Source organism: Ursus maritimus, unplaced genomic scaffold (assembly GCF_017311325.1).
Source record: "Ursus maritimus isolate PB19 unplaced genomic scaffold, ASM1731132v1 scaffold_4, whole genome shotgun sequence".
NCBI classification, from domain to species: domain Eukaryota; kingdom Metazoa; phylum Chordata; class Mammalia; order Carnivora; family Ursidae; genus Ursus; species Ursus maritimus.
Genome location: NW_024426552.1, coordinates 70,621,900 through 70,647,890, shown reverse-complemented (window position 1 = coordinate 70,647,890; position 25,991 = coordinate 70,621,900). Strand labels below are relative to the sequence as shown.

The following is a 25,991-nucleotide window of genomic DNA, read 5'->3' as shown; positions in this document are numbered from 1 at the left end:
GTATGTATCAAGTTTCTTTAAAGATGTTCACATCCTTTGCCTAGGACAGTAACCCCCTTCTTTTCCTGTTAATAAAGAGGCATGAGGAGCCCAAAGTGGCTGGGTGACAGTCTCAACTTCCAGTTCAATGGAATCATTGTATTTTCTGGTAGAAGCATTCCTCTTTTTGGAACTAAGATGTCTAGACGAACGGAGCCTAAGGCCACAAGGACAGAAAGCAGAAATTTTGCTAGTGGATCATTATGAGAAACAGTGAGTGGAGCAACTCCTACTTCCAGCCCTTGATACCTGAACCCATGAATCCCGGCTGTGGGAGAAACAACACTATATACTGGACACTGGTTTAGCAAATATGAGCATTCTAGAGGACAGTGCCTCAGCCCCATGGGATGTTGGTGCTATAACTGAGTCTTCAAAAGGCCATCCCACCATTCTATCAAGTCAGCTGCTTCGGGATGATGGAGAACATGGTAAGACTAGTGAAGTCCTTTGAGCGTAGGCGCACTGCTGCATTCACTCACTAGAAAGTCAGTTCCTTGAGCAGAAGCAGTGCTGTATAGAATAATATGATGGTGAATAAAGTATTCTGCAAGTGCACCTATAGTAGTTTTGGCAGAATCACTGTGTGCAGGGAAGGCAAATCTATATCCAGACTAAGTGGCTCTTCTAGTAAGAACGAAGTGCTTGTCCTTCCATGATGGAAACAGTCCAATGTAGTCAATTTGCCACCATGTAGCTAGCTGATCACCCCAGAGTCATATAGTGTTCTCAGCGTTGGTCTCCACTGCTGGCAGACTGGGCACTCAGCAGCGGCCCTAGCCAGGTCAGCACTGAAGAGTGGAAGTCCATGTGGCTTAGCCCACGCATAACCTTCATCCTTGCCAACATTCCCACTTTGTTCATGAGCTCAATAGGCATGATAGAACTAATTGAGGAAATAAGGTGACAGGTATCCACGAAATGGGGTGTCTCATCCATTTGACTATTAAGGTTTCCCTCTGCTGAGGCTACCCTTTGGTGAGCATTCACACAAAACACAAATATCTTCATATCTTCTGCCCGTTCAGAGAGGTCTATACATTTACCTCTGCCCCAGACCTCCTTGTCACCAACTTTCCAATATTGTTCCTTTCAAATCCCTGACCATTCAGCCAAACCATTGACCACAGTGCATGAAACAGCACAGAATCTTGCCTATGTATGAGCAGAAGAGTTCTAGGTTGAGTGAGTAATAGTATATCTTGGATCACCAAAACAGAGAGCCATGATGGGCCTTCCAGCACTTGCACTGGTCCATTCCTGCACTTGCACTGGTTTGCAGACCTAGAACCTTTTGAAGGAAGTGGAGTCCAGGTTCCCTTGAGAAAGAACTCTACTAACCCTGTTCATCTTTCTTTCAAAGGCATCATGATCTACAAGCTAAATTCCAGAGGTCTCTGTGAGTCAAACTAGTGTGACTATTGCTTTGACTCAGTTGTCCATTATGGTAACCATACCCATCTTGTCTTTGGTGACTAAGTGATGTCATTTGGTACCTGCCACTTCGAGATCCCATTATCCCCATGGCATTAGAGATCTTGATTTGGTAGTTGCAATTCTTATTGTAATGTTTGACCTATAAAGAAGAGTGACCAGGGAACTCTTCAAGGAAGCTGAGGCTCCCCTCACAAACTTATATTCATAGTCATAGTGAAAGGTGTATCATCTTGACCCTGCTGGAGTTGGTGAGCAGGTCTTACATGATAAATGTACTCAAACATACTAATCTCCCTAAGCTTTTGGATTCCTTCCTCTACAATATGCCAAAGCAGTTCTGGTACTTAACTTCATTTTAGGTCCATGGTTTGGCCAACCAACCAAACTGTAGAGACTTTTCTAACCCCTCAATCTAAAACACTGAATTCAGAATCTCTGCTGAGTGGACCCATATCAAAAAATTCTATCTCATCTGACTTGACATTCTGTTCACCATGACTATATTTTAAGATCTAGACTACACATATTCTCCAGACTTCTACATGTATAAATTGGAAAAATCATGGTTGTTTTTTTTTTTTTTTTTTTTTTGAGAGTGTCATGCTTCTCCTCCTGGGTCACACTTTGTACCTCACTTGGGGCCTGGTGGGACTTCAGACTAGTTAGAGATTGAGAATCTAAGAGTGATGGCAGGTGTAGAAAATTAATACAGGCCCAAATGAGTGCAGAGCCTGTTGGGTTGGGTAGGAGGGTGTGACGCTTAATTTGATGTGTCAACCAAGTCATGAGGTGCACATTATTCGAGATGTCTCTGTGAGGATGTTTTTGGATGAGATTAATATTTAAATCGATTGACTAAGTAAAACAGATTGGCCTCTCCGAATAAAAGGTCTGAACCTCCCCCAAGTAAAAGAGAATTCTACCTGCCTGACTGCCTCCAAACTGGCATATTGGCTTTTTTTCCTGCCTCTAGACTCAAACTGAAACACTGGCTCTTCCTGGGTCTTGAACCTGCCAGCCTTTGAATGGGAACTACAACACTGGCTCTCAGGGTTCTGACTGATTGGAACTACACCATTGACTCTCATGGGTCTCCAGCTTACAGATTTCAGGACTTGCAGCCTCAGAAATGGTGTGCGCCAAATCCTTAAAACAAATTATATATCTCGATAACAACTGACTCTTGAACAAACACGGGTTTGAACTGTGCAGGTCCACTTCTATGTGGATTTTTTTTCGGTAAATACACTACAGTACTGTAAATGTAAATGTATTCCTCATGATTTTCTTCATAACATTTTCTTTTCTCTGGCTTAGTTTATTGTAAGAATACTGTATATAGTACATATAAAATACAAACTACGTGTTGATCAATGTTTTATGTTATTGATAAGGCTTCGGTCAACAGGCTATGAGCAGTTAAGTTTTTGGGGAGTTAAAAATTATATGTGATTTTTGGCTGTGTGGGAGGTTGGTGCCCCTAAGCCCCACATTGTCCAGAGGTCAACTATATATATATATGTATTTCTGTTTCTCTCGAGAACCCTGACTAACACGGAGGGGACGAAAGAGAAGGACATGAAGGAGAAAGAAGAGATAAGTCTTGGCAACTGATAAAATATAGATTTGAAGAACAGGGAAAAGAGACAAGAATGATTCTAACATTTTACCTTGGAGACCCAACCACAGGGTAGTGTGCTGAATTGAGATAAGGACGTCAGGAGGATGAGTAGGTTTGGAGTAAATGAGAGTGTATGTGATGTAGCCAGCCTATGTTTGAGAGACATGGGAAATATCTAGGGGCGGCTGTATGGTTTCCTAGAGCAAACCTGGGACTAGCTCTTGGAAAATAGGGCTAGTCATGAAAAAGTGCTGGGATTCAGCTCTGCAGGGAGAGCTGAAATTTTAGAGTGAGTGAGACCATGTAGATGCTTTCAAAGATCCCGTCCAGCTTTGACTCTTTAGGATGAATTTGAATTTTGGGACTAATAGTCCTGGTTCCAAATATTTTTAAAGGTATCTTGGTATCCAAGTCTTTCAATAATTACACATATTGTCTAGTAGCACCTCAGAGACCACTGCTGGAATCCTTCCAAGCATCCCTGCTAGATGGTCACCTGTATCTACTAACACCTGCAGGGGCAGGAAGCTCACTGCATCCCAAGGCAGCCCATTTCTCTTGAGTCAGAAAGAGAAAAAGGCTGATTCTTGAGAGAAGTTCATGATGAAAAAGGTTTGAGGGGGGCAGATTCATCAGTAAAATAGAGGAAGGAGTAGGTAGACCAAAGAGGAACAAAGGGGGGTTGGTATCGGGGAAGTCAAAGTGGGGGTAGACCAAGAAGGGACAGGAGAATTAGAACTTGGGCTCCTGGAGTTGTAGATGAGGAGGCCCCTGATGACGGAGGAGAGGATGACTCCAAAGGAGTGGTAGAGACCAAAGTCACAGGCAGCCAGGGGCTAAGACAGGTTTGGGGGGAGGAGTGGTGAGTGTTGGCTGCTCGTTCAAGTGAGGGCTCCTTTAGCGGACTTATATCGTCCTTCCATCAGCAAAGTGCATTTGAGCCTTCCTTGGTACTTGTGGGTGGAGGGCCTGCCTCTGTTATTAATCCTTAAGACTATATAATACAATTTAGAAGGTAGGTTTTTAAGAATCCAGTTTTAAATGTTTGCTTTATAAAGTGGGATGGGTTTTACAGTTATAGTTTTGCGATGGCTCCTATCAATACACAATTAAGGTGGAGTCATCTATTGGTGCGTTACAAGTCATCCCTGCAATGTAATGGCAAAAAACAACAAACTTATTATCCCGTCATTTTTGTGGGTCAGGAGTTCAGACAGGGCAAAGTGTGAACAGCTGAATTCTATTCCATGGTGTCTGGAGACGCAGCTGAAGACTCAGACACTGAGAAGCTAGCGTCATCTGAAGACCTCACTGAGACTGGAGGACCCACTTCCAGATGCAGCTCATTCATGCACCTGGCAAGCTCATGCCGGAAGTTGGTTCCTCCCGACATGGTCTCTCCACGGTGTTGTTTGCAGGTCCTCACAATGTGGCGGCTGGCTTCCCCGAGTGAGAAATTCAACGGCCCAAGGTGGAAGCTACAATGTTTGTTAATGATCTCACCTGGGAAGCCATACGCCATCAGGTCTGCAATATCCTATTGGTGACATGGATCAGCTCCCTTCATTATTCAAGGGGACCACCAAGGGGAGTCAATACCAAGAGATGAGGATCATTAGGGGTCATCTTGGAGACTGGCTGCCATGCATGGTACGACAGAGATCAGTCAAAGCCAGATCAGAGTAGCACAGACAGAATGCTAGAGGGCAGACAGCTGGCAGAGACCCAAGCTGACAGGTGTTTCAGTGTCCCGGCTATTCCAGCCAAAGGGTCTAGAGATGGTATTCTTGGTCTCTCAGATTTGTCTTCAGCCCAAATAAGCTTGCATAGGTGGGGACTTTATCATTTCCTAAAAAGGAAGCATTAGCTGAAACCTTCGAGGCAAAGCCACACAAAGCCACCTTGCTGGGCTGGACAAACTCTGCTTGCTTCACGTCTGCGGGGTGTACGGTTTGCAGACGTACTCTGTGACTTTCAATGAATGTTGAGCTGAGTGGGAAGGGGTAGTGAAATAACAGCAGGGCTTCAGGAATGATTCTCCACTGAGCAAAGCTAAAAAGAAATTGACATGACATCGTGGATTTGGACGAAAATAGTCTTCTCCGTCGTGGTAAACAGCCGTACGTGTGCGTGCGTGGCTGTACCGGCACTGTAGGAGCCCGCAAGACCGCGTACGCTGGCACGCTGCAGTGTAATGCCAGGGCGCCTCGCAGCTCTTCCGCTGACCTACAGGACAACCGAGCGCCTTAACGCGTTTCCTTCTCATCACCTCCCACCCAGCCCCCTCCCCAGTGGGTGCTTCCCTGCCATCTTGCCTTTCCAGACAGAATGCTGTGGCTGGGGGCGGCCGAGACGGCTCGCATCTGAACAGAGCAGGGGAAACCAGCGACCATGAAGGGGTTTGGTAACATGTGACAGATACTGCCGTCCGGAAAGCACAGCCGCAGAGCTGCCCCACCAGAGAAGGGGTGCCAAGGGGGCACGCTCTCTTCTTCCTGGGACATCCAGGGGGCAGGACCACCACAGACAGGGAAGCCCCTGTTCTCAGGGGCGCTCGCTGCACGTGAGCCCTGCTGCTTCTCAACAGCTAAGTCAAGGTGAAAAGGAAGGGACACAAGGGTTTCTGTTTCCTCTACACAGCCTCTGTTATCACGGCGCCATGTGACCGAGTCTGCCTTCCACTGGTAGCTTCTTCGTCTGTGATGACAACAATCAGCTTCTCTGGGGCTTGGGAACATAGTAATTAAGCACAGAAGCCTTTGGGCAAAAGTGCTATTTTAAAAGTGATGCCCCTGGCTTCCTCCAGCATTATGTGGCATTAAGACAGGGCCACTGGCTTGGGGGCTGGGCGTCTGGACACCTGCTTGCTCTGCCTGGCTGTGTGCGTGGACCCATCATTCCCCAGGGGCTCTGCCCTTTAAAATAAGGGACTTGGCCAGTGGCCTCTGTATAGTGCTGTCTGCTCTGGTCTTTCAAGGCCAAGTCTAAAGGCTGGAGTGGCCACATGATACATTGCAGAATGTGGACCAGAAGGACACCTGAGTCTTTACCCGGCTCTGTAGGAAAGCTCAGAGATGAGCCCATCCCGCTTCTTCACCCTGACCATACAACAGATCTCCCGGGGGCCTTCTAAACCATACCACTCCTTGGCCACCTGCGGACCAACTGATTAAGAATCCCAGCGAGATGTCCCTGCTTAGGTATTGTTTAAAAAGTCTCCCCAGGTGGTTTGAATGTGCACTGAAGCCTGAAAGCCCTTAACCCTTCATGACAACAGCTCTCCCAGGAGAGGCTCAGTTCCCGACACTGGGCTGTTAGCTGGCAACAGAGCTGGGGCTGGAGCTCAAAGCTTGTGAACCCCACTCCTTGAAAACTACCGAGAAGTGATCGATGGAGATTTTTATATTTCCCATCTACAGAAACCCTTGGGTTTCCTCAACAAAAACCACCCCTAATCGTAAAGGTGGCGGTGAAAGGACATCTTCACATGGGGAGGGCGGTTGGATTGCACGCCAACTTATTTTTCTGAGAGTCCCCTTACCCTTGGTGATCTCACAGGTGCTACTATCACGCTGGACAGAGGAGCCCTGATTCCCAGCTAAATACAGCCTGGCGAAAATCTCAGGGACAACTGATAGGAATGAGCCATGAGAAGTCACATCTGTTAAAAAAAAAAATCTGCTCCCGCTTTAGTGCACTTGCCTTCCGAGAGGGACGCCTGTTGCTTGCCTCCCTGCTTTAGGCCCGGGTGGAGGACCAGCAAGTTCCTGAGGCCGGTGGGCAGTCGGTGGAGCTCAGAGTCAGAGAGAAAGGCCAGCAGGCAGTGCAAGGTCCGTCTTCGACATTCAAGCTGCTTCTCCTGCTAACTGACACGTGGAAGGGCCACCCTGCCTCCGGTCCCACATCTCCCACACCTGTGACTCCTCATCGGGGCCCCTCCTCCCTTTCAGGAATAAATAGCAGAGGGGTGGTTCGTATCCTGCTTCCTCTTTTCCTAGCTAAGAGACTCGAGATCCTATCACAACAGAGAGAATTGCCAGCCCTATAGTCAGCGGGTCTGGTTTTGGGTTTTGAGTGTTTGCTTTACTTGCTTGACCCCCTTCATTCCTCTGAGCTTTTGGCACCTCGACTTAAAAATGCGGATCTAGGGGCACCTACGTGGCTCAGTTGTTTAAGCGTCTGCCTTGGTTCAGGGGCTCAGGTCATGATCCTGGGGTCCTGGGATCAAGCCTTGAGGAGGGGGCTCCCTGCTCAGTGGGGAGTCTGCTTCTCCCTCTTTCTCTGCCCCTCCCCCCCCGCTCTTCCCCTCTGCTCCTGCCCCCTGCTTGTGGCCTCTCTCTCTCAAATAGATAAATAAATGATCTTAAAAAAATGGGGATCTAGAACTCTGCCCTGCTTACCCCTCAGAATCAAGACAAAGATCAGCAACATCTTTAAGCTGTAAAGACTGCTTGGGTGGAGGCCTTTATCTGGGGGGAACTGAGGCTTGGATTGGGAGTACAAATACTCAGGAGCACTGATTTTGCAGAGAATTAGGCTCTTCTGCCCAAACAGCTCTGCAGTTGGAAAATGGCTTCAAGGGATCCTTGCTTAGGTCTGGGGCGGGTCTTCCCTGGTATTTATGGGCCCCCTGAGGGCACACCACAGGACTGACTGAGGGAGGCCGCAGCGGGGCCCTGTTCTCAGTGGCAGAAGCTGTCCTGGAGCCAATGGCTCCAAAAGGAGGGCTACAGGCAGCTGAGTTGTTGCTAAGCGCATGTGATGATCTTTGCTCTCCCTTACTGTGCCTGGTACATGCAAGGTGCCCATACGTATTCACGGAGTGAACTAATTCCAGTATAAGGGAATGCCTCTGCTAATCCAGTCCTCTCTCGAGATCTGCAGCTTGGCAGGGCAGAACTAATAGATATTACTGAGGAGTCAATTAATTGGGGGGAAAAAAACCAATAAGCGAACCTCTCCAGTTACGGGATAATACATATGTCTCCATTGCGGCTAAGAAGTGGATATGACAGGCATGTGTTACACACACACAACCAAGAGAAATAAGAACGCCATTCAGTTGCATAAGACTTGACTAGTGACAATTATTAATACGTGCTTCAAACCATGCTGGCCACGGCTGCAGGCAGGATAGAGAAAGAAATCACCCATAGGGTTACCGTTGGGGTGAAAGGATGGCACCTGGGGAGATCAGAAAGGATTGGAGGAGGAGGTGGTGGCATACGAAGCAGGCAGACAAGGGGAGCTGGGAGAACAAGCCAAGCCGGGAATCACGTGACAAATGGAAACTCTAGGGCACATATGATTAAGTCACAAGAGCGGCTGCTCAGCGAGGATTTGCTATGTGTGAGTGCAGTGCTCAATGCTCTGCATACACTATCTCATTTGCTGGACATTTGTATTCCCCTGGTATGTATGAAGGAACTGGAATTCAGGTGGTCACAAAGCTAGTAAATGGCGGGAACAGGATTCAGACTGGTCTGACTCCCCCCAAGTCTTTGCCCTTCTGTAATCCAGCATGAATGGAATGAATTGCTCCTGGAACGACACAATGGGAGAAAAGACAGGAAGAAGACAAATCATGGAACATTTTGTTGATGGATTCTGAGGTGCCATTATTTGACATAGAAGTTTGGGTGGGGGTGGGAGTGGGGGGACAGAAGGAGGAAAATGGGATTAGAATTGTGTCAGTCTGGTGGCAATCGGGAGGGTGGACAAGAGATCAGTTAGGAGGCTGAGGCCATGATCCAGGCTTGGAGTGAGAGACTCCCTGCTAGCCCTCAGGCTTTCCTACTCAAGCATGTGGTCCAGGGGCCAGCAGACTCTGAGTCACGTAGATGGTCAGAAATGCACACTCTGAGCTCCGCCCAGACCTACTGAATCAGAGTCTATGTTGTTGTTTTTTTTTTAAGATTTTATTTATTTATTTATTTGACAGAGAGAGAGAGAGAGCCAGCGAGAGAGGGAACACAAGCAGGGGGAGGGGGAGAGGAAGAAGCAGGCTCCCAGGAGGGAGCCTGATGTGGGGCTCGATCCAGGACCCTGGGATCACGCCCTGGGCTGAAAGCAGACGCTTAACCAGTGAGCCACCCAGGATAGGGCCACCTGGCCGTCACACTCCTCCTAGAGGGGCACATCTTTTTTGGATGGTAGAACCTTTTGAGAATCAGAGGAAAGTCAAGGACCCTCACCCCTGAAAAAAGGTGCTGATGCAAACCAATAGTAGCCTACAACTTTAGGGGTGCCACAGAGCCCCAAAGAGCATGAGGACCAACCGCTGCTGGCCTGTAAGGAATCCCCGAATCTTAATCCATTAATAAATTTAGTTGGGGAGCCATGGTGAGGAGTTTGCAGTTAAAAAAATTCAAGTCTGAAGTCATGCGTTGTCATTTGAGAGACCTCTTCAGAGCCTGGACCAGACTTCCGGCTCTGCGGCCAGGGCCAAGACTCCGTTCCCATCGTCCCCACGCCCCTTGCATTGTTCTCCGAATCCCCTGGTGATCTGAGCAGATACCCTGGAGCAATGAAACCAGGCCCACCCCGGCTTCCTTGAGCTCCATGGGGCCTGCCTGCCTCCTTTTCTTTAGTCCCAGAAAAGCCAAAATTAGCCTCACTTTTGTTTCTTTTCTCAGGAGCCTCTACATTGTATCTCAGGAAAGGATTATTGTGCTCTGGGGACCCTATCTTATCGTGGGGTGTGGGGGAGGTGATGAGTGAAAGGAAAATGGTCTTTGACAAATTGGTTCAATTTGGACAAGCACGTGACTTTCCAGCAACGGCCCACCACTGCTTCGGCGAGTCTATTGTTTCAGCTCCCAAATATTTAGCCAAGCAGGAGCCCGGGAAGGTTGGGGAGCTGTCAGAGGTTTGAGAGAATGATAAGGTGGGGGAGCACTGATTTTGGTGGTCCTCCGGCATTATGTGGGGGATGGTGGTACCCTGGGGACTCTGATCCCACAGCCTGAGTTCCTTGTCAGTCCCTGAGTTCTTTGGAAAGGTCACTTAGGGTCACTGCCTGAATGCGGGGAGGTGGGGGAGACCCCTTCCAAGGCAGGGGCTCTGGAAGCAGTAGCATTGGGGCCTAGCCTGATCCAGTAATTACCTACTTCCTGGCTGGACAAGCTGCCCGGCCCACTCTTCTGGGGCCCGATGAAGATATTCTTTCACCTCTCACAACGAACACTGCTCAGAAAAAACAAAACCATGCCCAGTAAGGCAAGGAGCAAATGTGACTTGGGTTGTCAGAGCTAAAGGTTTCACGCAGAGAATTCAAGGCCTGACCAGGCGTTTGCCCTTGTATGACTTTTCAAAAAAAAATTCCTGCGTCTCCAGGGAGAGCACGTTCCCGCTGACCTCACTCAGGCTTGCTCAGCCTGACATCACGGGACGTTCGGGAGATGAGGCCGCAGCAGCATGTGACAATGTGTGTTATCGATGGGGACACTTTTCCCCTGTGTGGTCATCTGTTTGATATGCCTGTGGGTGGAGGTGGGCAGAGGGGAAGGGAGTGTCCGGTCACCGGGGACAGAAAAGAGCCATGAGGTCATCGGAGCCCGAGGCTTTCCTCGTGGACCATTGGCAGCAATTGTCTTCCCAGCTTGCATTCCCAGGGGCTCACCTCCGCTCCCACAGAGGGTTCTGATATTGGGGTTCCTGCTCTGGACGTACATTTTCTTCCGTCTGAAAATATGCTCCAAAAGTCGGGGATATATTATTTGGCAAGGGATTTGCAATTTAACTTTGAGAATTGCACTGTGTTTCCAGCTTCTGATGCCCACACCCTCACTGTCGGATTCTCCCGGGGATGCCACCCGGCCCTCGCACGACTCCCTGCTTCGGCACGACGGAGTAGGCAGCCTTCCACCCACTTTGTCCACACCCTCCTCACGGGTGTGAGTGGCATCTCACCAGGGTTTGGGATCCCCCCCCACTCCTCCACTCCCAGACCCACCGAGTCAGCGGGATGTGAGAATGCGTATGATAAGCAGAACCCCCCCCCCCATGATTCTGCTGTGCCCTGAGTTTGGCGATCGTTGAGTCAGCTGATCGCAAAGGACGGGTTTAGCTCCGAAATTTTAGGATCGAGGTGCTCTGAGGAATGGCAGCCTCCAGCAAATAAGCACACAGCTGTTCGCACAGGTGAGTTTTAATAACCGTTCGGTGTCAGTCTTCCTAGTTCAGTGATTCCCTACCTGGGCTGCATATTAGAATCACACGTGGGATTTTAAAAAATTACACGACATGATTTCAAAGCAGAGATTCAGTGTGTGAGGTTCTGCCCTCTTCTCTAAGAGGCAGGAAAGTGCCTTAGGGTCCCTGGCAGTATTCCCAGCAGAAAGGGCACCTCATAATCTCTTGGGGAATCTTCCAAATGAGGGTGGATCACTTGGTGCCACAGAGAACACACAGCCTTCTGAACGAAATGGGCTGTGGGGACCCCAGGACTCATCCTGGTAACTTCCTTTCAAAGAGTAGCCTCGGGGCACCTGGGTGGCGCAGTCGGTTAAGCGACAGACTCTTTGGTTTCAGCTCAGGTCATGATCTGAGGATGGGGTGATCAAACCCCAGGTCAGGCTCTGAGCTCAGCACAGAGTCTGCTTGAGATTCACTCCCTCCGCCCCTCTTGCTCTTGCTCGTGCTCTCTCTTTCTCTCTCTCAAATAAAGAAAATCTTTCTTTTTCTTTTTCTTTTTTAAGATTTTATTTATTTACTTGTCAGAGAGAGAAAGAGAGGGAGAGAGAACACAAGCAGGGGAAGCAGCAGGCAGAGGGAGAAGCAGGCTCCCCGCTGAGCAAGGAGCCCGATGCGGGGCTCGATCCTGGGACCCCAGGATCATGACCTGAGCCGAAGGCAGATAGATGCCCAACCAACTGAGCCACCCAGGCATCCCTATATAAATCCTTAAAAAGAAAAAGAAAACAAAAAAAGTAGCCTCATTGAGAGAGGGAATAGGCTCAGACCCTTAGAGTCCAGGATGGTCACAGAAAAGCTACGGGCGCAGGGTGGGTGTCCGCAGGGAAGGGGGTGGGAGAATGGAGAATCGGGTTTCGCCAGCTGGAGGAGCTGGATCCGGGTTTGACTCAGCTCTGGGCGGCCAGCCGGTCTCCGGCGAGGAGGCTGTGTAGGTGAACTGCTATATTAGGAGACCAAGTCAGGGTACCCTCGGCCATGGTTAGCAAAGGGGGAGGCAGCTGTCCCTTCTGGAAGGGCCACAGCTGGGCCTGAAAGCCTGCGGGAGTGGGGGGGCAGGGAAGCCGCCGCGGAGAAGTGAGAGGATCGGTGTCCAACAGTGACACCACGAGGCCGAGAGAGGTCACGGCAGAAGTCATGATAACTGCTAACCTTTCTTTGCTTGTGTTTGCCCCGTGTTGATCTGTGTGCGATGTGTTTATAACATTCATTTATGTAATAACATCCAGTAACAGTCCTGGGAGGGAGTCACGACCACCCCTATTGTACAGAGAAGGAAACTGAGGCACGGAGGTTATACAGAGAGTAGCTGCCAGGCTGTGAACCAGAGTCTGGCTCCAGAGCCCACTCCCCTGACTGCAGCGCAGCCATCGTCACTGAGCACTCACTGTGTGCTCTTACGTTCTCTGAGCTCCTTCAGCCTAGCTTATGAGGGAAGGACCGTTTTTATCCCCATTGCACAGATGAGGAAAGTGAGGCATGGGGAAGATAAGTAGTAGACAGTTCATCGCCCATCCTCTCCCCTTTGGGAATGAGGCCGGACTGAGCCAACTAACCCTATCACAGCTCCTTCACTTTTTCGGAAGAGCTAAGCCTTCAGGGTTCTCGGCAAACCCAAGCAGGGTGGGAATCTTTCCTAGGGGTTACTGAGCTTCCCGCAAGAAAACGTGTGCAGTCTTCAGGCAGAGACTGGAAAAACAAAGCGGGTGTGACAATATTTCCACGTCAGGTTTGTGAGAGCAGACCGTACCCATCTCAGGGCTCCTGTCCTGGATTTACTGAAGCAGCAGATACCAAAGGCGAGGCCTGAATTAAGATAAACCCAAAGCAAACCCCAGGTGACTGTGGTGCACAGCCAGGGTTGAGAGTTACTGCCTTGATTTCCTAGTAATATTTCACAGCCAACCCCCACACCCCCAGGAGCAGGCAGCAGCGATTCCAGAACCTGCTGCCAGCTTTCAAATTGTCTTGCTAGAAAGAAGCTGCCTGCAGAAGGCTGACCAGAGGGAAGGAGCTGGTGAGTGGCTGGGGAGCAGAGCAGCAGAGTCCACGGGGCTCGAGACCCAAACACGCGCTTGTCCATGCTCACCCCTTGCCTTCTCTGTGTGGGAAATCTTTATCGGTCCCTCAAAGACAGGCTCAAATGTCTGGTTCTTGATGAACATTCCCCTGTCTGGCCTCCACTCTTCCAGCCTTGCCCCCGGCCAAAGGACTGCCACCCTGTGAGCCCACAGCACAGGCCTCCCTGAGACCACTGCTGGCCTTGTCCCTGTCCCCGCTCTGGGTTCTCCAGGCAAGACTCACAATCTCCACCGTATGGGATTCATGCACTCCCCCAGCCCAGCAGAATATCTGGGACATAGAACCTCTCAGAAAGTGCTAGCTGAGGGAAGATAAGGGAAGGAAGAAGGGCAGAGTAAAGACAGGAGATAGGGAAGACTAGAAGAGCCATAGGGGTCACCACAAAGGGACGATGGCTAGTGAAATCTGAGTTAGTGCTGATCCCTTGAGCCTGTGTGACCCTTGCTGTCACCCATGGGACAGCCACTCCAGGCACTCACCTGGTCACCCCAGAACTGGGGACAGAGTACACAGAGAGAGGGGGGCACATTTATGATTTCACCAGGAATCTCATCTTAAGTCTGTGGACGCTTGTAACGACTCTATGAGGTAAGCAGGGTAAACGTGAACCACCTCATTTTACAGCTGAGAGAACGAAGGCTCAGAAAGCGAACAAGCATGTCAAGGTCGCGACGGCTGTCAAGCAGAGGACAAGTTAATGCAAATTCATGCTAGACAAAAGTAGCTCAGATTCTGAAATCTGGAGGAGCCCTGGCATATCACCTGATCAGATCTCCGGGCAATGGGGCTTCTTGCCCCACAGCTCTTCGAGGAAGGGGTGACGGAGCTGGGCTGGAGTCACTCTGGTGTCTGGGAGCTCCGCGCACGTACCTGCCCCCTCAGCTCAACGCTCTCCCCCTGAAGACCAGGCGAAGGCACTGCCCCCTTCCCACTCTCCCGGTCCTGCCCTGTAGCCCAGAGAAAACGAGGCCCACATCCGGACAGAGAGGAGGCCCGCCTGCCCTCCCTTGCAGCAGCCGCCAACCCCCTGTCAGCTCAGCGCTCACCCGCTCCTCCCTCCTCGGCCGCGCGGTGAGTCACCACTTGCCTGTGGGGATCTGTTTTCTGGCTAAGGTGTATCAAAGGGGTGACATCTTCTGCCACTCTTCATTTGCTCAGGAGAAAGAGAGCATCTCAAAGTATCGCCATCTGGCCTCCTCAGAAGTTCAAAGGGGCTTTCCTCCTCCAATCTTACAACAGAAATGTAGTCAAGGCCTAAGAGACATCCAGGCGAGTCGAACCCGAAAAGGGGGGACAGCTACAAAACACACTTCATGCCTACAAAGTCGAGATGATAACTGGTATTTCACTGGCCCTTAGGGGCTGGAAGAGCGTTGGCTTTCGGTGTTTGCAGCCCACCAATGAGGCAGGTCGGAGAGGAGTGAACTTTCTTATGAGCGAGGAGGGCAGGAGTCAGTCTCACAGCCGGGGAGTGGTGGCACCAGGACGTGCCCGCAGGCCTTCTGCGTCCGAGGTCAATGACTTTGGCCCGTGGCAGGCGGCGCGAGCCCGCTGGGAGACCTCCCAGGTGCCGAGAGCACCGGCTGCTCCCCGGGGTCGTGGCAGCACTTCTAGGCCTGGCGCTTTATTGTGTACTATCTTATCTCAATAGGAAAAGGCAATTCAGGGGAAGAATTTCCTTGTCACGGTGCTCAGGGCTTTCCATTGTCCAGCTTTCTTCGCCCGGGTTCATCCCCTGGGTCTGACCATTACTCATATCCCTGGAGGCGGCTTATCAGGGCTGTCGAAGATACAGGACCTATTTTTTTCTCAGGACCAGACAAACTGGAATCTGTCCATCCTTTGTGTCCTGACATCATCCCACAGTTAGCCGGCTCCGACTCCAGCCACATGGGGAAGCTGCTAGCAGTCCCTAGTAATCCGGCTGGGTGCTTCGCAAAGCCCTGAGCCTTCAGGATCCTCCATTAGCAAGTGTGACAGACAGCGGGACAGGACAGGCGACTCTTGCTGGGGCTGACTGGGAGAGGCTTTACTCCCGTGTCTCCTCCCCCCCGCCCCCCAATTTTTGACGCGGGTAGACTTCAAACCTACAGAACAGTTCAAAGACTCTTACAACGACCATACATACTGTTCACCTCTATTCACTCATTCATTTGATCTCATTTACTTTATCTCTTTCTTTCCATATACACAGACACCTGGAAATACATACTCCTTCTCTCCCTCAAGCCTTTGAAAAATTGCTGAGTCATGATGCTTCCCTCCTAAATAGTCCAGCATGTGTACCCTAAGAATAGGGCATTGTCCTATACAACCATAACAGTATTATCGCTCTGAAAAATGAAACAATAATGTTACTTAATATACCGTACACATTGAAATTTCCTCAATTACCCCAGGGATGCCACATCACATCCTATCCCTCCGTTAGATTCCTTCATACCAGAACAGTTCTCTAGTTCTTATTCGTTTGTCCTCCATGACACTGACATTTAAAAAATCCAAGGTAGTTGTTGTGTAGAATGTCCCATAGTATAGATCTGTCTGATTGTTTCCTCAAAAGTAGATTCCAATAAAAATATTTGGCAAGAATGTTTCACAGGTGGTGGTGTACCCTGCCCAGGATATTACAGCAGGAGGGACGTGATGTCAGCGTGTCTCATTCTGGTGATGTGAATGTGATTACTTGGTCAAGGTGATATCCTCCAGATTTCACTATTGTAAAGAAACCCATTTCCGTTTGTGATTAATAAAGTAATTTGTGGGGTGATATTTGAGACTCTGTGAATATTCCCAATAACCTTTCACAGGATGCTTTTACCAACCATTGAAGTCCTTGCCTAACTATTATTATTATGGTGGATCACTTCGTTTTTACCTAAATAAAAAAAATACTATAGAAAAGGCATAAAATCTGGAAAGTAAAAAGGAAATAGAATTTCTACACACACGCAGAGAGCAAGATAGAAATGCATACACAGCACACAGTGCAGTTATGTATGAATTTCCCCTTTTTCTAATGTTTATACAGATTTCATTTGGGGGAGCAGATACGTATTTATAACTTTGTTTAGTTTATTTTGTCTAATTATGTAATTGATATATACTAATTGAAAAAGTACAGAAAGCGCTAGAAGTATAAAATTCATAAACATATCCATGACAAAGTTACTTACACACTTTTTTCATATGCCTCTTTTCTTATTTATACAAAGAACTCTAAAAATGTTCTGTCCTTTTATTTTATTTTTTTTTAAAGATTTTATTTATTTATTCGACAGAGATAGAGACAGCCAGCGAGAGAGGGAACACAAGCAGGGGGAGTGGGAGAGGAAGAAGCAGGCTCATAGTGGAGGAGCCTGATGTGGGCTTGATCCCAGATCGCCGGGATCACGCCCTGAGCCAAGGCAGACGCTTAACCGCTGTGCCACCCAGGCGCCCCTGTTCTGTCCTTTTAATTTTCTTGTCCTGCCTTTATGTAGCAACATGACTGTCATATTTCCCCGGGGGGCTCTCTCCTGCTTATTTTCTCCATTGAGGAGGCGTTACTATCTGCTCTCCCATTACCTTTAGCTGGGCTTTGAGGATGCACTTGGCAATGAACTGGAACTACAACAGCAGCCTGAGCCATGGGGCTTCTCTGGACACAGAGGTTTATGCTGCAAACTCGAGAGGAAAGGGAATTTAGGGGGAGATGTTTTTTAGTTGGGGGATGTATTTAACAGCTTTCACGGTCAAGTAGCTACTCCTACAGGAATCCGCATAACCCGTTACAACGGAAACACAGAACGACTGATAAGGCTCTTCTGATCTTATTGGTAAACAATGCTCTTAAAATAATTGCTCATAAAATAAAATATTTGCTAATAGGAGCACACTCTCTTGTGTTCTACTTTTGTTACTTGAAACTGTCTTTTATAGATCTTTTTTAACCGTGTTAGAATTGGGAATTCATGTTGTGAGAATGAGATGATTTCAAGGTAATTCAGGTCTAAGACTCCAGGCTATGGTTTATATCTTTTAGGTTTTTTTTTTTTAGTCTTTTAGATTTAATGCTAAAATATCGTTGCTTCATTAACGTATAATATCTAATCTTTCCCAACAGTGGGGTTTGAGGTCTTGACCACATTTTTTTTTTCCTGTTCTAAATAGTTTTATGAAAACACCTCATGCAAATAGATCAGGTTTAAAGTAATGTCCTTAGGGCTGTGTTTCTAAAGAGCGGTCCTGGGTCATCCGTAACAGAATCAGTCACGTGAGGAGCTTGTTAAAGATTCCTAGGCCTTGGCCAGATCTAGGAAACCCCCAAGGGATCCAGCCCAAGAGCCTATATTTGAACAGGCATCACGCAAATCAGAGCTTTAGGACAGACATATTCACCAAGTGCAATTACTAGCCAGAAGGAAAGGCCTATGGAATAGTTCTTTTTTGGCCAGGCTATCTCTGGGCAAGGCTAAGATGGCTGCAGTGGATGAGGGCCCTTCACCCAGTTGTGGGTTTCCAAAATCCCTCACACTTGCCCTGGAGATGCTCCAAGTGCTAAGACACCGGTGGGAAGAAAGGTAACAGGATGAAGGGAAAGGTCAAGTCCAGAGTAGAGGAGTGGAACTTGCCAGGCTGCCTTGAAGGGATATGTGGATTGCAGAAGGCTGGATTCCGAAGCTGGAAGCTAGTTTAGGGCTCACCATGTAACCAAGGGGGCTCTGGCACTGGAGGATCCCACAGCAACCTGCAGGATGAGAAGACAGTTCTTAACACGGAGTTCTCAATACACAGGTGGGGCTGCTCTGCCTCAAGAGCCTGTGCTTCCTGGAAGCTGGAGATAATCCAGCTAAGAGGAAAAAGTATCATCTTAGACCTTCAGAGCCAAAAAAGCATGTTTGAAATCAAACCTAATGAGAAAACTACTAGAACAAGCAAGTTAAAGTTGGTAGAAAGAGGAAGGAAGGGCGGGGGACAGAGAGAGGGGAGGGAAGGGAAAGGAAAAGAAGAGAAGAGAAAAAAGAAAAGAAAAAAGGGAGGGGAAGGGAGGGGAGGGGAGGAGAGGGGAGGAAAGGATGGTTGAGAAGCAGGGCTGCTGAGGTCGGAGGGGAGGGGCAGGCAACTGTTGTGTTTCTTCATAAACGTTTTGCTACAACCGGATTCTTTTTTAAAAAACCATTGCACGCACTATCTTCATTTCAAAAAAATATGTGTATTTAAAAGCAAAGACGAGGGTGATTTACAGTACACCGTAAAAGATGTCGAGTCGTGTCAACTACGTTAGGCGCGGTCACATCATCTCAGAACGATCCCCTTAAACCATCAGCTGGCCGAGCCGCCCACCAGCATCACCCCAGCGGCTCTCCCGGCCCGCTAAGCTGCGCGGCGCCTCTCCTCCCGGAAGTGCCCGGGCGGTGGTTTGAGCGGCCCGCGGGACGCCGGGGTTCCGCAGCTTCTCCGGAAAGAGATCGGCGGTAGAAGGCAGGATTCAGTTCTGATCCGGCCAGCAGGGATTGAAGAGGGGCGAGCACCCCTGACCCCCGTAGGGACTAGGCCCTGCTGCAATCGCAGCTGCAGACCCTGAGGACCCCGGAAGAGAAGAGCCGGGCCCTCTGCCGCCAGTGCCGGCAGCTGGTGGAAAATTTCTGGTGGAATCGGGAGAGTATGATGCGTTCTCCAAGCAGTCGATTAGTTTGAAGTGAATCTGAAGACGCTTAAAAGTTAACGCGCTGTTGAAGTGTCCAACCCAGAAGGAGCAGTCCAGGATGCCTGGGGCCTTGTTTAGCTTTCAGAGTTCGCTAAGGAAAAAGCAAATGAGATGTTCTCCAGATAATTCGATTTAGCATCATTTCTTGAACTTCTTTCTTGTTTAAGAACGCCCCTCTCAGCTGATGGTGACCTTTGGATTAATACGGGACAGGATGTGTAAACTTGAAGAGATCTTCGTCAGCATTGCGCTGTATCTTGGCTTGTTTCAAGGCAGAGGTTTCTCTGCCAAAGCATCGACCTGAACATTGGGGAAAAAAAACAATGTAAAGTTGGAGAGAGAAGAGCAATGCCCCATAGTTGGAAAATGCGGAGAATGATCAAGTAGGCACAGAAAAAGAAGTGGAGACAATCTTGAAAGTATTCTGAAGTCGGTCTTGAGACACTCCTAAGGCATGGCTATCCTTTTCCTCAATGACTGATACAGGTCCTTTTTCTCGCTCTGTAGAAAATATTTTTCATACGTCCTTCAATATAAGAGATGGTTTAGCAAGAATGAGACTTGACCAAAATGAACTGCCAGTAATAGAGCCTCTTAATAAAGAAATGAAATGAACTCACTAGAATCCCCAAATTTGGAAACAAGGTGGCATAGTTTTTGGTTTTCAGTACTGGAAGGAATCTGCAAAATTTTTAAATGTCAAATGCTATGATCCCTTCATGTTACAAAGACAAATTTTATCTTAATTGGATAGCAAAATCCAAACGGAAGTATATATTATATATTGAATCTTATTTTCAAAGTAGATCTGAAACTTGTCTTAATAGTTTAATATCTTTTTGAGAGTTTATAAAGATGTCCATCTTCTGTGGAAAACAAATTCACTGGCATATTCATAAAAGGGAAGAAAGAAATCTGGCCTTTCATTTTACAGATGAGGAAACTGTGACCCAGAAAGGAAAATGACTTGACAAGGATCACACTGAATCATATTTGGGAGCTGGAGCCCAGCCACGCTCCCTGGCTGAGTGCCTCTCCTTACTCTGTAGGAGCTCATACCCATTGTAACACCCGTGATGTGAGTGTGACATCACATGTTGCTCACAGATCTCCAGCATACCGAAGTGCTGGCAGGAGAAAAGGAGAGAGTGGTTCTTCAGGATCTAGATAGGATTTTAAGAAAGTCTTAGTAATCAGAACTCTCCCTAAAGGATACAGACTTTGGAATATAAAATATTGAAATCTTTTCTTTTCTTTTTTGGAAGAGCTTAAGTGGGGGCTAGATAATCATTTATTAGGATTGTCGAGGGGATTCAAACCTCTGAAGACCGTTCTATTTGTGGGTCTGATATTTTGGGTTACTTATAGCCTTTCTGCACATAAGTGGCCAGGACGTATAGGGAGAAAGGAAACTAATCCCTTTGCAAGGTCTACTTTGAGAGTCCAGGCACTGGTGGGTTACACAGTTCATGTATGTTGATTGACTTAGTCTTCACAACAAGCTTTGTAGATAGGTATTCTGTTTACCTCAGTTCACAAAGGGCAGGTAACATGCTCCAAGCCATGGTGATAATAGGTAGCACAACTCAGAGCGCATTACACCATCACTCACATCTAGAGGAGTGGGCAGGAGATGATTACGGTTTGTTTCCCAGCCTTGTCCCTTGTAGGTAACCCTTCTCACTGCTCAGTGAGTCTTCAGGGCAAGTAACTCGCATTACCCTCCTGCTCTGATGGGGATGAAGCCGCAATGGAGGCCCGGGAGACGGACACTCCACCAGGAGAACGGCATTTTGGTTGACACCTCTTTACAAAGGCTCCAGGGTTCCAGAGCTTCGCATAACAGGCAGATTCTTATTGAACAAGGAGGCCAAAGTTTGCTTCCAAAATTTTCAGTTTAATAGTTCACTCTGGGTGAAGAGACTTGGGATTCAGCTTTGAGACATGAGGAACTGGTTTGTGAAGGAAGGCTGGGATGATCGATGGGAACTAGGGAGACAGACAACATCTGGCACTCAAGTAGTTTGTGCTGCTCAAATCAGCAAGACTGTTTGACTTTCTTGGGTAAATGGCCTATTTCCATCAAGATCCAGCCAAGTTCTGGTCGTCCCTCCCCACCCCCCCCGCCACCCCGAGCATGGGCCAGCCTCCCCTTGAGAGAGGGAGGATATGTGAAAGGTAAACTCCAGAGGTGGTATCCTATCCCTGTGCCTTGCCTTTCTAAAGAAGAGCCCTCCTTCTGCCCTGCTTTTATCACTCCAGTGAAATATGTTCTCCATGTTCATACTGTGCCATGACTACATTTCTGCTTCCTGCAAAGCTGTGGCCTACCAGAGGCATGTGAGTCCCAGTCCCCTTCCTACTCTGGTATCAGTCATGAGCCACAGTATTAAGAGCCAACTCCCTTGCCTCCACGGTCTGATTCCTTGCCAGCATCTTCACCATCTAGCCAGGATTGCACCATCGATTCCGGTCACATCAGGTTCCTCCTGCCTTGACTGGATTCCAACCTTCCCCCAATCCTCTGTGTGATTTCATCTGAAATGCACTCTCCACCCCACCCCCCACTCAGATCTTCATCTTCTCTCGAAGAACAGTTTCCGTGGTTCGGATCACAAAGCAAAACCGGCTTTCGCAAACTCCATTACAAGACACCCAGGGATCAAGGCAGTTGGATAAAGGGGATAAACAGGGTGGCTTTAAGTTCACCTCTAGCTCGGAGGCCACTCAAAAGATTAAGATCTCCACAGAGATCTGTGGAACCCGCCCGCTTCCCCGAGGCACCCCCTTCTTCATGCTGCTGGGATTTGCACCTACCCCTTTGGAGAAACTGAGCAATTGCAGCCGAGTCACACAGGCCCCAAGGGGCCAGCCAGGAGCAGAGCTGTGTTTCTTGGCATGTCTCGCAGTTCCCCTCATGGCTGGCTTTCGTGGCTGTGCTGGGATTCAAACATCTCTGTGCTCCACAGGGAGATGCTTCAACTCAATCATGATTTATTCAGTCCAGTGTTCCTCCCACCTCAGCCCCATTCCCTCCACCCCTCCCCTTTCCCGTGATCACAGTATCAAAATAATCCTAACATGAGATGGCTGTGCTTGAATTTAACACCTCCCACCGTGCCTCTTACCCTCTGCCTGCTTTCATGTTAGCTCCCGAAGCAGACAGTCCCCCGCACCTGCGTACCCTGCCCAGCACACACCTTGGCGGGTTGGAGCAAGTCCTAGTCCCTAGAGCAAGTTACTTTGCTTGCCTTCTCAACACCTGTGAGCTCACAAACTTCTGGTTGACAAAGCAGTCCTACCCCTAACTTCCAGCAGAAAACTCAGGTGGCTGACCGGGAGGCCAGGAGCCAGGTCCCATCAGTACCAGTGACTGTGTCCTGTATCTCCCGCATATGGGCCCACCCTTCTCATCTCCTGAGCTTAGCCAGGTCTTGCAGAATGGGGCTCTATGGAGATCCAAACACATGAGCTATTTGTTAGATGAACTCATTCCTGGCACCTAGCAGATAGATCTGAAGGGAAAAGGAAGAGAGGGCTCCATGCTCCTTAGATAAAGGTTTCTACTTCAAAGCAAGAGTGGTCTGTGAACTTCTAATCTTCAGAACAAACTGTGCATGCCCAGGTCTGTGCACGGGACCCAGAGTCTTTGCTATGTTCTGAGCCACGATGCAGAGCGGCCAAGCTCAGTGACAGCGCCTGGTTCCTCACTGTCATAAGCAGCCTCTGTGGAAGCTGAGCTTCCTGCCGTGGGTGTCACCGCAGGTTGATCCCTGCTCAGTTCCTGACAAACGCTTGACTGGGGGCTCGGGGCTGATGGGCTGGCTCCAGATGTTCCTCCTCAGACGTCAAGGCCACTGGCCCCAGGGAGCTCCTATGTGCCTGGGATCTGAGCATCTCCACGTTGTCTTTGTTCCCTTCGAGGTTTACATCTTCAGGGTCCCACTGTGGACAAAAGACACAAATGGTACCTGGATGGCACAGACACTTCCCATCTCTTCCAATGCCCCACCACAAGCAACAGCTCCAGTTCTGGTTCTCATGACCCAGGCACAGACAAGGAGAAACAGTTAGGGCAGGTTAATCAGGCCTGCATTTCTAGGACCTCATGGGACATGTATAATGTTAAAGCAAGGAGTTAATGGTCAATGACCTGGAACAGACCAGCCCCACTTCCTACCCCCTTTTTCCATCTTTACTCCAGTGAGAATGAGTCATGTTTCTTTTATCCCGAAAATTCCCACCTCCATGCCTACGTCATTCCTATCATAGACCAGGCAAATTCAACCATTCTTTATGGCCCAGGTAAGTACCTCCTCTTCCAGGAAGCCTACTCTGACTGCTTGCACTCATTGAGCTCTCACACCCGACTTTCTTTGTACTGCCCATGCCATTCACCTGTAGCTGAGCATGGGCACCGCCTTGTCCTTTCAAGAGCAGGGCACCGGTCTGCCCTTGCCACCTGCCCCTCCTCCCCACCATGCCATTTCCTCTAAACTTGAGGCTCAGCAGACTTGTTCAAAACAAACACTTAAAACTTAATTCAGAATGGTGGTACTGCCAGTGAATATTTTATTATTCTGACTCCCACAAGTATGGGAAAGGTTAGGAGTAAAAGGTTGAAAAAAGAGAAACAGGGGCATCTCGGTGGCTCAGTCATTAAGCGTCTGCCTTTGGCTCAGGTCATGATCCCAGGGTTCTGGGATCCTGCCCCACATCGGGCTCCCTGCTTAGCAGGAAGCCTGCTTCTCCCTCTCCCACTCCCCCTGCTTGTGTTCCCTCTCTCGCTGTCTCTCTCTGTGTCAAATAAATAAATAAAATCTTAAAAAAAAAAAGAAAGAAAAATAAAAAAGAGAAACAGTCACATAAGCATTGATGACACGGTTTGCGAAGTCCTCCTATTGCTCTCATGTGACCAATGAGAGAGAGAGAACTTTGCACACGGCCAAGAGGAGGGAATTCTTGGTGAGTCCAGCCACGGAGGCAAGCGGGGGGGGGGGGGTGGACTCAAGTCCTCCATCTGCAACTAACTTGCTTTCTGTTCTTTGGGCCTCGGTTTCTCCAGGGGTAAGCTAGGGTGTTGGATCAGCAACTGAATACGAGCTCTTTACTTCCTGAGTTTCTTTCTTTTTTTTTTTAAGATTTTATTTATTTATTTGACAGAGACAGCCAGCGAGAGAGGGAACACAAGCAGGGGGAGTGGGAGAGGAAGAAGCAGGCTCCTAGCAGAGGAGCCTGATGTGGGGCTCAATCCCAGAACGCTGGGATCACGCCCTGAGCCGAAGGCAGACGCTTAACGACTGCACCACCCAGGCACCCCTACTTCCTGAGTTTCTATGACTGATAACTTGGAATGACAAGGTCACCTCTGACAGTATCAAGAGACCCAGGAAATAACGTCGGAAAAGATGTGTCCGCCTGGGCCAGACGATCTATGTAGGCAGGGAAACAGCCAGTCATGGCCCGCACTCCGAGAGACACTACGCCCACTGCTCAAACTGAAGCTCAGTCCAACGGGCCAGTCTGAGGGTCCCAGATAAGGTCTGCAGAGTTCCCGGAGCCAGAGACAAGTGCCCACACCATGCCAGTTATAAAATGCAAAATGTGGCTTTGTTTTGAATAGAAAGGAAGAGCCCAATTCAATTGGTGATTTACTGATCACTGAGTTCTAGGACTTGATGACTAAACACAGTATCACGTTAAAAAGGCCACCTCCTCCCCGGGAACCCTGCAGGCCAGGGGCTAAGCTGGTTGGGTTGGTGCAGCTCAGCCCCCCCATACCTGTTTGGGGCTGTGCCAGCCCCTTCCAGCGCTAACTTATCCATGTTTGGTTGCAGGCTTGGAGGGGTTAACAAGCAAATCCCCAAAGAGCTCCCAGGCCCTTCCGCCTCCATGGCCCAGGTGCCTGGTGGTAGAAGTAGGGCCTGTTCCATTCTTTGAGGGTGGAGAATATACTTTTTGATGAATGCTGACTTCAGGCTGAGGCCCATGTTCCAGATCACAGCTCTCAGAGTGGGCTGCGGATCAACCGCACCCAAAGCTCCCAAAGTGCTCATTAAAAAGACAGACACCGGGCACCCACCCTTGACCCTCTCTGGTTTGAGACCTAAGGTTTGACATTTTAACAAGTGCTTGGGTGATTTTTAGCCACCGCGATATTTCAGAATCACCGCACCAGCTCCCGAAAGGGCTTCTTAAGAGCTCTTCTTGCTACCCCTGACCAGCTCGGCCGCCGCCAGTCAGCCACTTCGATCAAGGGCAGTCTTTGAAGCGGGTTAAGCCTATGAAAACATTTTACATCTCTTCCTTCTGAATCCCCAGAATACTGCGTTTTGAAACCTCATCTTAAGCAACAAAAACATTGATGGAATCCAGGCCTAAAGAACATTTGAGCCAAAGATGATCTCCGCTCTTACCAGAAAGAATCCTGGGAGACGACGGGCACAGGTCGTTGCCACAAAACAAGCTCAACTCTCCCCTGCAGGCCAGGGAGGCAGGGAGACAGCGCCAGCTGCCCAGGGTCCCAGGACGACAGTGCCGGGGGGAGGGGGGATGCAGCCACCCCCAGCACCACCATCACTGCTACCTGCAGCCACTCCGCTTGTCCTCGGGCTTTTGTTCCAAAGCACGCTTCTCCTCGGGTTACACATCTTCTGACGTGAGCAGAAAGAACTCTGAACTGAGAGAGGCTGGGAAATCCCCTGATCCTCAGACTGGCCTCTCGTTTTCATTCTTTTTTTTACCTAAAGGAATGTGGCACGGGCCTGCCATCCAAGGGGGGCTCATAAAAACAGGAAATGGCATCAAGCCACAGGACGTCCCTTCTGGAATAGAGAGAGTATGATTGTCCATACCTGCTCCGAGTTTAGGGCTTCCCAATACTTCTGCTGCAGAATAGAAGGAGAGATGGAAACAAGTGTTGGCTCGATT

The 25,991-nt window shown here is 48.9% G+C and overlaps 1 protein-coding gene across 4 annotated transcripts in view; it reads right to left on the bottom strand.

Annotated features, from left to right (window-relative positions):
• Positions 1-18,734: 18,734 nt before the first annotated feature.
• The window catches only part of TMEM44 (transmembrane protein 44), a 34,442-nt gene continuing 27,185 nt past the window's right edge, over positions 18,735-25,991 (bottom strand). For 2 of the 4 annotated variants that reach the window (XM_040621413.1, XM_040621415.1), the window contains 2 exons: positions 25,916-25,948; positions 20,921-23,006 (listed from right to left, as the gene is read on the bottom strand). In XM_040621413.1, coding sequence (XP_040477347.1) covers positions 22,839-23,006; positions 25,916-25,948 — 201 coding nt within the window. In that variant the 3' untranslated portion in view covers positions 20,921-22,838. Of the gene's footprint in view, positions 19,362-20,920; positions 23,007-25,915; positions 25,949-25,991 lie in introns of those variants that run through there. The other 2 variants (XR_005832206.1, XM_040621414.1) reach the window with 2 other exon arrangements.